Here is a 9,507-nt window from a genome sequence, read left to right as displayed (position 1 = left end):
ACAACTGCATGGATGGGTGAGGGGAGAGCTGTGAATATTGTCCATCTTGACTCCAGCAAGGTTTTCGACATTGTGTTTCACAACTCTCTCCTGAGGAAACGCAGGACGTGTGGGTGAGACGAGTGGGCACTGAGGTGATTGAGAACAGGCTGAATGGAAAATCCCAGTCATAATCAGTGGTACAGGGTCTATTTGGAGGCCTCTCACTAGTGGTGTCCCCCAGGGTTGTTTAATTTCCTCATCAATGACTTGGATGAGGGGTCGATGCCTCCTCAGCAAGTTCGCTGATGGCACAAAGCTGGGAGGGACGGCCAATAGCCCAGAGTGCTGTGAGCCCTTCAGAGGGACCCGGACAGGCTGGAAAGAAGGGCAGAGAGGAACTGTCTGAAGTTCAACAAAGGCAAGTGCAGGGTCCTGCACCTGCGCAGGAACAACCCCAGGCACCAGCACAGGCCGGGACTCATGGGCTGGAAAAGCAGCTCTGTGGGGAAGGAGCTGGGGGTCCTGGTGGCCAGCGAGCTGTCCATGACCAGCACTGTGCCCCAGGGGACAAGATGGTCACTGGTGTCCCGGGGTGCGTCAGGAAGAGCATTTGCAGCAGTTCAGGGAGCGATGCTGCCCCTCTGCTCAGCCCTGGCGAGGCCTCCCCTGGAGCAGCATCCAGTTCTGGGCTCCTCGGGATGAGAGAGACACGGAGCTCTTGGAGAGGGTCCCATGGAGGGCCACAAAGATGATTTGGGGACTGGAGCATCTCTGTCCTGGGGAAAGGCTGAGGGAGCTGGGGTCAGAGGGGCCCTCGGCCCTGTCTGTCCCTGTCTGCAGGGAGGGGGCAGAGCAGGGACCAGGCTCTGCTCCGTGAGGCCCAGCCATGGCACAAGAGGCCACGGACACAAAGCGATGCCCAGGAAATCCCATCTGGACACGAGGCAGAATTTCTTCCCTGTGCAGTGACCAAGCCCTGAATAGATTCTCCAGAGAGGGTGTGGAGTCTCCCTCACTGGAGATATTCCAGAGCCATCTGGACACAATCCTGTGCCCTGTGCTCTGGGATGACCCTGCTGGAGCAGCGAGGTGGGACCAGATAATCCCACTGTGGTCCCTTCCAACCTGACCACCCTGTAGTTCTGTGAAATAAAATCCACACCCCAGCTGTGGTTATGTATATTTAATACATGTATTACATGCTGTTTTAATTCCCAAACTGTATTTTTTTAAATGCCAGTGTTTTTCAAAACAGCACTAATTTTCACTTGTGGAGGAAAGTCAGTGTGATTATTCAGAGGCTGCCATACAAAGGTGCAATTAAAATATCAAGGTGAAGGGTCTTAGCACAAGAAAAGCTCTTTTCTTCATTTTTGATATTATTAATTTATAGTAGCAGAATTTTAAGATGCTCTAAAAATAGTGTCCCACTCACATCTTTTCCCCCTTGTGCCAGTACGAGCTTCCATCCTGCAGCACAGCAAACTGGGCTGGTGTGCTGGAACAATTCCTTTGGAAACAGCAGCAGTGTGTGTTGAACCGACTGAAACTGGGAGGAACGGGTATAGGAAACCTCCTCTATCATTTTAGGGAAATCACTGTAAAGATAAACTTCAAATTTCTCCTTTCATCAGATGAAACACAACATTTTTTAATCAAAATTCTCTGGAAAAGAAAGAAAAAACAAGCACGAGACAATACGAAACGTGAAACCAGTACCAGTTTATTTGTTTTCTGAAGTCATTTGTAGCAGGAAACAAACGGTTGCTTCTGTATTTGTACCCACATCACTGCTTATTTTTATACTTCTTCAGTGCAAAAAAAAAAAAAAAAAATAAAACAATTTTAGTAAGACTAAGAATTTAAATTCTAATACTGAAATAATTTTTCATATCAATGCTTTCATTGGATTAAACAGATCAGTAGAAAATAATCTCATTTCTATTCCTTTTTTAACCTAGTATGGATACACCTGGATAGAAACTTTTAACGTTGTGAGATGACAACCAGGTATTACAGCTCAGAAAAGGAGTTTGGACATTTTATTAGTGCCTGAGGCGCCAGAGCAACAACTTTTGGGGTGGGGGAGCAGCTTTCACGGTATTCCCTGGACTCTGGGAAGTCCCTTGTCACCTTTACACAAGAGCTGTGCCAATCTTCCTTGTTCCTCCACAGCACGAACTTGCAAAGCGGACCGGTGTGAGGATTATTTTAATATTTCCCTGCTCGGCTCTCACAGGCACCGAGGAGCCGGCGGGGACCGCCTGGGCTGCAGCGCGGATCCACCGTGGCACATCCAGAGCCGGCGGGGCCGAGGAGGCTTCCCCGGGGGGAAATAAAGGAGAGCCCGCCGAGAGCCAGCTCCGGGCTGTCCGGCCCCTCACAGCCGCCACAAACACACAGCGGAACCCGGGCACGAAAGGCACGGAGCACCCACAGCAGCTGCTCCGGGAGAACCGCTGCCCTCACAGAACTCGAGCCGGCCGCCGGTTCCCTCACGGAGCCCCGGCCCCATTGCCCTCACGGCTCTCCCCTCCACGTCCGCCATTTTAAACCGTCCCCGCCCGCCCGCGCCACAAGAGATTCCCTTCACCATCCTTCTTTTTTCCCGCGGTTTCTCGCCCCTCTCCTCCTCCTCCCACACACACACACTGCTCTGCCTTTATATTTTTTTTAATTGTTTTTACTATTGTCTGCGGTTTTTTACAGCTTTTAACGCACATTGTTCAAAAATTTCCCCGCCTCCACCGAGCCCTTCCGGGTCACAGCGGCGGCGTTTTAACAGCCACTTTCCAACCACACGGCGAATTATTAATTTAGAGGCGGATTCCCCGTGCTCCCTCCGGGACCACCTCGGGGAAAAGAAGGAAAAAGGGATCGGGGGTCGCTCCCGCGGCGCCGCGGGCGGGGCGGTGCCCCGTTCCCTTCCGGGGCGCCGCCGGCCATTTTGTGGCGTTAAGCCGCGCGCGCGGGCGGTTCCCCCTCATTTCCTCGTCGCGGCGGGACGGGGTGGCCGCTCCTGGCGCTTCGCTCCGGCCTCGGGCCGCCCCTCGGACCCTGAGGTGGGTGCTGCTCCCTGCGGACCCTGCGGCTTTCCCTTATGCGCTGTAGCTCTCCTCCTTTTTGGACTCGCCCTGCGGTGTGAGGCGCGTCGCCCTCAGGGCCGCGCCGGCTGCTGACCCCCCTCAACCCCTCAGGTTTATTCTCTTCGGCCGCCGCCGCCCCTCAGGGGCTCCTGCCCACCATGAGCTACGGCCGCCCGCCGCCCGACGTGGAGGGCATGACGTCCCTCAAGGTGGACAACCTGACCTACCGCACCTCCCCGGACACCCTCCGGAGAGTCTTTGAGAAGTACGGCCGCGTGGGCGACGTCTACATCCCCCGGGACCGCTACACCAAAGAGAGCCGCGGCTTCGCCTTCGTGCGCTTCCACGACAAGCGGGACGCGGAGGACGCGATGGACGCGATGGACGGGGCGGTGCTGGACGGCCGGGAGCTCCGCGTGCAGATGGCCCGCTACGGCCGCCCGCCCGACTCGCACCACAGCCGCCGCGGGCCGCCGCCCCGCCGGTACAGCAGCAGCGGCTACGGCCGCCGCAGCCGCAGGTGAGAGCCGCGGAACGGGCAGCGGAGTTTGGGCAGTAAACGAGATGAACCTTAGCTATGCGCCTGTGCAGTGGGAGCCGTTTGTTTTCATGTTGGTTGCCTAGAGAGGTGGTGAGGTCTCCGTCACTGAAGCGTATGGGCACAAACTTGAGCCGTGTACTCTAGGACGACCCTGCTTAAGCAGGGAGGTTGGAGCGGGTGACCCACTGTTGTCCCTTCCAACCGGACCGATTCTGGGGTTCTGTGTTCTTTTCCTGGCGAGTTTCGCGGCGGGGCTGGGAAGAGGAAGTGGGGGTTTACTGGAGGTTTACTAGCAAAGGCACCTGGGGTTCCCTCGGAGTGGAAGGGTTTCGCCCTTAGTAGATTTAGCCCCCGGCCATTCGCTCTGAACAATGGCGCCCTCGCAACACTCATTTTCTTGCCCACGTGCGTCCTGTTCCGCCTTCCCTGTCCCGCAGCACTCGCTCCAGTCCGTGCATGACCCGTGAAAAACTTTTAACGCGCCTTTTTTTTTTTTTTTTTTTTTTTTTTTTTTTTTTTTTTTCTGGTATGTTTTAGCCCTAGAAGACGCCGTCGCAGCCGATCTAGAAGCAGGAGCCGCTCTAGGTCCCGCAGTCGGTCCCGCTACAGTCGATCGAAATCCCGGTCTCGCACACGCTCTCGGTCTCGCTCCACCTCCAAGTCCAGGTCTGCCAGGAGATCCAAGTCAAAGTCCTCATCTGTCTCCAGATCCCGGTCCAGGTCGAGATCCCGGTCCAGATCTAGAAGCCCTCCCCCTGCCTCAAAGAGAGAATCCAACTCTAGATCCAGGTCTAAGAGCCCTCCCAAGTCTCCGGAAGAAGAAGGAGCTGTATCCTCCTAGGAACATGGTAATGTACCTCGGGATCAGCACAGGATGCATGTTACTTTATTAGAGCACTTAGGTGGGGTGTTGGGTAGTTCTTGGAACATTAATAGCCTGAACCAAGTGAATCCTAGTGGGGCACATTGTTAGTTGTTGGTTTTGGTTTTTTTTTTCTTGAGCAGTGCTTTTTGGTTATTGATTTAGGGAAATAATTACTGAAGGGTTTTCTACGGAGAATTTTTTTTTTTAACAGAGAAAATGTTTTATTGCAAGATTAATGCCTTGGTTTTAATAAAATATTGTATGAGACGCAACCTATGATGAAAATGACTATTTCTTACTGTATTTATCCAACATCTGCATTTTCCCCTTTAAAGCTGCGGTCTCCTGTTTGCTAAAAGAATATTGGCCAGTATTGCAGATTTTAACTGATTTGGCTGATCCTCCAGGGACCAGTTTCTGTGGGCGTGTGTTGGAGCAGGTTTGTCTTACACTGTTAAAGATACACTATCCTTTTAGAACGGAAGATCGGTTCAGTGGCCGTTGTACTGACTGGAGGTAATAACTGTCCTAGAAAAGTGGCAAATTCCTTGCAAGAGAAAACCACGGAAACTAGTTTTTCCTCAAGTCTACATCTTGAAGAGGCATCTAAGGATACACCGGGTGGGGAAAGGATAGTGTGTCTTTAACCTTTCAAACTGTTTGGTCCTGTTTTTTAAAAGGAAAGGGCCTGAGCTAGCTCTGAAGTTAGGTAATTGTAGCAAAATTAGTCACATTTTCGGTTTTGAATGCTAATTAGAGTTTAGTTAAGTCTTTATGAAGAAGTTTTAGTTTTGTAACTTTTATAGAACTTGGAATAATTGAGTGTTGAACAGGCTGAATTGAAGTTAATGGTGGCTTGATCTACAGCCTGGTGTTTATTCTCCTTTGTAACTAAACTATTTTGACCGAACCCTACATTTGGCCTCTGAAGTAAAGCAACTTCAAAAAGAGGGGGGAGGTGGAAGACTGTGGAAATTCCTAAAACTTAATTAAATGAGGCAAAGCCAGTTGAAACACAACTAGAAGTATCCCTGAAGTCATCCACACCCAAAATAGACAAGGTAGAAACCTGGCTGAACTTTTCTCTCTTCAAACCTAGATGCTTCAGCTAAATGAGAACCCACATAAAGGACGCCTTTGGGGGGAAAAGATCGCTTGAGTCTTCAGCCCATTGGAGAGACCCTGGCCGAGCAACCAGCTGTTGAAAAGGTTATTTTGTAACATTTTGTCTAACTTTTTACTTGTTTAAGTTGCGCCTCAAGTGGCAGATTTTACATTTTATGTGCCATTTTGTTGCTGTTATTCAAATTTCTTGTAATTTAGTGAAGTGAACGACTACCGATTTCATTATTGGCTTGGATATTTGAGGTAAAACTTCATTTTTGTTTATATAGTGCTGACTTCTATTGGAAATAAGAACTAATGGTAACTTGCTGCCTCCAGTTTCATACTGAGGAATCATGCAGCCATTATATGCTGATAGCTAACTGTCAAAAAGTATTCTCAATTTTGTCTTGATTCCTTAAATAAAATTCTGCAAAACTTCAACTTGAAACTTACTGTAAATGCTTTTTTTTTAAAGAAAGAACAACTTTGACTTAAAATAGCATCTTCAAATTCAAATTGGTAGAAATCTTTTCAGGTGACAGTTGATATTTGCAAGGATTGTTTTACCAGACTCAATTCTAATCTCTTCTCTTATGTATTTTTGTGCACTAGGCGCAGTTGTGTAGCAGTTGAGTAATGCTGGTTAGCTGTTAAGGTGGCGTGTTGCAGTGCAGAGTGCTTGGCTGTTTCCTGTTGTCTCCTGATTGCTCCTGTGTAACGATGCCTTGTCGTGCAGAAACAAATGGCTGTCCAGTTAATTAAAATGCCTGACAACTGCACTTCCAGTCACCCGGGCCTTGCGTAAAAAAAATGGAGCATACAGTGAGCACATCTAGCTGATGATATACACACCTTATTTTTTCCAGAATGGTAAAACTTACCAACCTACATTTATGAACTTATATATGAGAATTGTAATGTTAAGCAAAGAAATGGTTCATTCCTTTGTAAGTACTGATTGGTGTATCTTTTGCTTAAGACATTCTGTACTATACCCACTGTCTCTGTAGTTAATATTAAACATTTTTTCTGTGTTAACTTTTCTCAACTTAATGTCTTGGGTCAGCTTATTTTAGCTTGAAAAGATTTCTGCAATTATACTGTCAATGTTTAACTTCGATATAGTAACCAAATGCATTCTACTGCTTATAAATTTTATCCACTGGGGTTGCTTTTAAATTACTGTGGGCAAATTTTAATTAGTATTGTGACTAACCCAATATTGTGTGGCAACTGGTAACACACCAGGCCATGAACGCAGAACCAGCCAGGTCCTGGGATGGTGTTGTGGGAGGTCCACACTGAGCAGTACTAATAATTGCATTGCTGTGTGCTTGCCCTGGCTCGCCAGGCTGCTGCTTGATGGGGGCTGATCTTTACAGTGATGATTTCTCTTGATTTGGTACCAAATGACTTGTAACTTCAAACATCCTGTGTCAAGGGTTATTGTAATGCCTTGTTTTATCTTATGCATGTATGTTAAATGGGAATGGAAACATCTGAACACTGGCAGTGTGGCTCTGTTGAGGATTAAAAGTACTTTTCTACAAACTGAGGAGTTTGTATGTTCCAGGTTAGCGCAGTAAACAGAGGGGCTGGCTTTTGTATGTGCATCTTTGGGAAGGATTCTCCTGGTAAAGGGATCTTAAAGGGATGGTTTTCATTTTGAAAAGAGTGCAGTTACCTTTTCATAGCTGAAGTTGTGGATTTAGGTTGGATCTTGTGGATTTCCAGGTTAAATTCTGTTGTGTAGTGTCTCACATGATGGAATTGAAGCTCTGAACTATTTCACGGGCTTGGGGGAGGAACAAAAATTTCTCAAAAGCCATAGCTGGGAAACCAAACAGCTTTATTTTTACAGTGCATGTTTTAAGAATTGCTGCTTCCCCAAAATACCCATGAGGTTTGCTGTAAACAGGACTGTTCTCTGCAGCTCTGTGCTACAGCGAACAGCTGAGTATCACCTTGTACTGAAATCTAAAGTGGAATAAACTGAAGTGCCATCTGACTGTGCTAGTGAGATGATCATCATTTCAATTGTGTGTCTTCCTGGCAGAGAGGAGCTGGCCAAGTGCTCTTTGTCTGCACCAAAGGAATGCAAGGGAACGTGGATGCTCTTCAGTTTCCATTTGTAGAGCAGAGCCTCGATAGACCAGTCAGCACTGAGGGGAGGAAACTGTGTGAAAACCTAACCCAGGGTTTGCTACAGTAACTCGAGCAGGCTGTCACCAAACTTCAGTACAACACAGCTGGGTTTGTAACAGTTGAGTAGAACTCAACAGCAAATTGGTGGTTCTTGGATTATTTTCAGATTTTGTTACCTCCAGGATTTACTGGGCAAAAGCAGCCTGACTCACAATAAGGAGCTTTTCTGAGGCAGAGTGGTGCTGCCACAGAGGAGTTAACACTCGTCCACAGATGAGACAGGAGTTAAGATTTGAGTTTTAAATACGTAAAAATTTACCTTCGGACTTGATAAGTTGTCCAGAATTGAGCATGTGGGTTCTTCTCCAACAAGAAGTAAATCGTAGTTAAAATATCTTCAAAGTCTGTGGAGTTTGGGGGAGATAAAGCAGTTTGGGTTAGTCTCTGGATTCCAGGTGGGGATTAATCTGCTTGGTTCTATGCCATGGTAATTACAAATCAGTGCAAGCACAGTGTATCTGTATGAGAGACCCAAGCACGGCATGAAGGGACTTAGTTAATGACTTCATCTTCTCTTCCCCCACCCTCAGCCACATTTATGACAGCTCTAAACTAGAATTACCCCAGAGTAACAAGGTCAGTAGCACAGTGTCACCTGATCTATTGACACTGCTCCCAGCACTGCTTGGACACGAAGTCGTTGCAGTCACAAACCAAAGATAACTGAGAGCATTAACGTACCTTTAGGGTCAAAAAAGACATCTGAGCCTAAAATAATGTCTATAGGAGCAAGAGAGAGCAGCTCTGGAGACATCCGGCCCCAGGTGAGGCCGATGACAGGCAGCTGGGGTAGGTGGTTCATGAGGCAGCTGCTGCGGCAGCTCTGCAGGCAGCGGGGCAGCTCCTCGCTATCGGACAGGATCACCTGGGCACCACACCTGGCGGCCACCACGCCGGGGAGACTCACACCGGCACCGATCTGAAACCAGAGCGCGTTCGTGGAGACCGCGGGCGGAGCCTGGCCCGCGGGTCAAGAGAGGGGGTACGGGGCGGGGAGCGTGCGGTACCTCCAGCACGCGCTTGCCGGGAAGGCTCCGCCTGTGCACCCACAGGTACTGGGCCAGGACCACGGCGCAGGGCCACACGTACATCCCGTACTGCGAGTCCAGCACCTGCAACACAGGGAGCGAGGCGCTGTGCCGGGGTCCCGGGAGCTCCCGCTCCTGCCCGTGTCCCGGCTGCCCCCGGTACCTCGGGCACGCGCACGGCCAGCGCCGCCGGACCCTCCTCGAAACGGTACCGCCGTGCGCGCCGCCGCTGCGGCTCCGCCATGGGCCAATCGTGGGCGGACACGTATTGCCGCCAGGCCGCGCTGACCAATCGGCGCCTCCTCCGGGCCTGACGTCACGCGGAGCGCCGCCGCGGGCGCTGATGGCGATGGGCCGCTCGCCCAGCCGCGGCCTCCCCCGGGCGCCGCGGTTAAACCGGGCCGCTCCCGCCCGCGCCGCTGCCCCAGCGGGGCGGGGCGGGCACCTCCGCGGGCCGCTGCCGGGAGAAGGGAGGAAACCGGGTGACCCGCAGCCGGCCCGCCGCTGTCAGGGCAGCGGCAGGCGCGGAGCGCGGGCCCGCCGCGGGAAGGGCAGCGGCGGCGGTGGGGTCCCGGAGGGGCCGCGGGACTGCGCGACCAAGGGCGCTCGGCGCCCCTGCCGCCTCCGTGCCGCCCGCGCTGCCCTTCCTCAACATGGCGGTGCGGGGGCGCCGCTTCCCCAGCTGCGGCCAAT

General features: G+C 50.7%; 2 protein-coding genes across 9 annotated transcripts; one reads left to right on the top strand and one right to left on the bottom strand.

Moving 5' to 3' along the window:
• The first annotated feature begins 2,927 nt into the window (after positions 1–2,927).
• On the top strand, positions 2,928–6,629 carry SRSF2 (serine and arginine rich splicing factor 2). 8 transcript variants are annotated; one of them, XR_006016760.1, is made up of 6 exons: positions 2,928–3,044; positions 3,180–3,588; positions 4,147–4,457; positions 4,810–4,913; positions 5,574–5,683; positions 6,194–6,629. XR_006016760.1 is itself a non-coding variant. In XM_042032656.1 (4 exons), the coding sequence occupies exons 2-3, from the start codon at positions 3,227–3,229 to the stop codon at positions 4,448–4,450; spliced, it is 666 nt and encodes a 221-aa protein (XP_041888590.1). In that variant the 5' UTR covers positions 2,928–3,044; positions 3,180–3,226; the 3' UTR covers positions 4,451–4,457; positions 5,574–6,629. The 8 variants fall into 8 exon arrangements, 3 of the variants coding, with proteins under 3 accessions (XP_041888590.1, XP_041888591.1, XP_041888589.1); XR_006016759.1 differs by lacking the exon at positions 4,810–4,913; XR_006016758.1 differs by having other exon boundaries at positions 5,574–6,629.
• A 784-nt stretch (positions 6,630–7,413) lies between these two features.
• Positions 7,414–9,305, bottom strand: METTL23 (methyltransferase like 23). Its single transcript, XM_042032654.1, has 5 exons — positions 8,978–9,305; positions 8,794–8,898; positions 8,468–8,705; positions 8,046–8,130; positions 7,414–7,743 (listed from the first exon to the last, which is right to left on the bottom strand). The coding sequence occupies exons 1-5, from the start codon at positions 9,056–9,058 to the stop codon at positions 7,542–7,544; spliced, it is 711 nt and encodes a 236-aa protein (XP_041888588.1). The 5' UTR covers positions 9,059–9,305; the 3' UTR covers positions 7,414–7,541.
• Positions 9,306–9,507: the final 202 nt, after the last annotated feature.

This window comes from Corvus kubaryi, unplaced genomic scaffold (genome assembly GCF_017639235.1).
Source record: "Corvus kubaryi isolate FWS band 111438036 unplaced genomic scaffold, C.kubaryi_AGA036_p1.0 37353, whole genome shotgun sequence".
NCBI classification, from domain to species: Eukaryota; Metazoa; Chordata; class Aves; order Passeriformes; family Corvidae; genus Corvus; species Corvus kubaryi.
This window is presented reverse-complemented; position numbering and strand designations above follow the sequence as displayed.

What these genes read in the sequence shown, in the direction of transcription:
- SRSF2 (XM_042032656.1), top strand. Translation starts at nt 3,227, where the DNA reads ATGAGCTACGGCCGCCCGCCGCCCGACGTGGAGGGCATGACGTCCCTC. An exon ending in TACGGCCGCCGCAGCCGCAG is followed by an intron (nt 3,589 to 4,146) that starts GTGAGAGCCGCG and finishes GGTATGTTTTAG; the next exon opens with CCCTAGAAGACGCCGTCGCA.
- METTL23 (XM_042032654.1), bottom strand. Translation starts at nt 9,058, where the DNA reads ATGGCGGAGCCGCAGCGGCGGCGCGCACGGCGGTACCGTTTCGAGGAG. An exon ending in CCGGCAAGCGCGTGCTGGAG is followed by an intron (nt 8,706 to 8,793) that starts GTACCGCACGCT and finishes CTCTGGTTTCAG; the next exon opens with ATCGGTGCCGGTGTGAGTCT. An exon ending in ACAACTTATCAAGTCCGAAG is followed by an intron (nt 7,744 to 8,045) that starts GTAAATTTTTAC and finishes TCCTCCCCTCAG; the next exon opens with TGCTGACTGGTCTATCGAGG.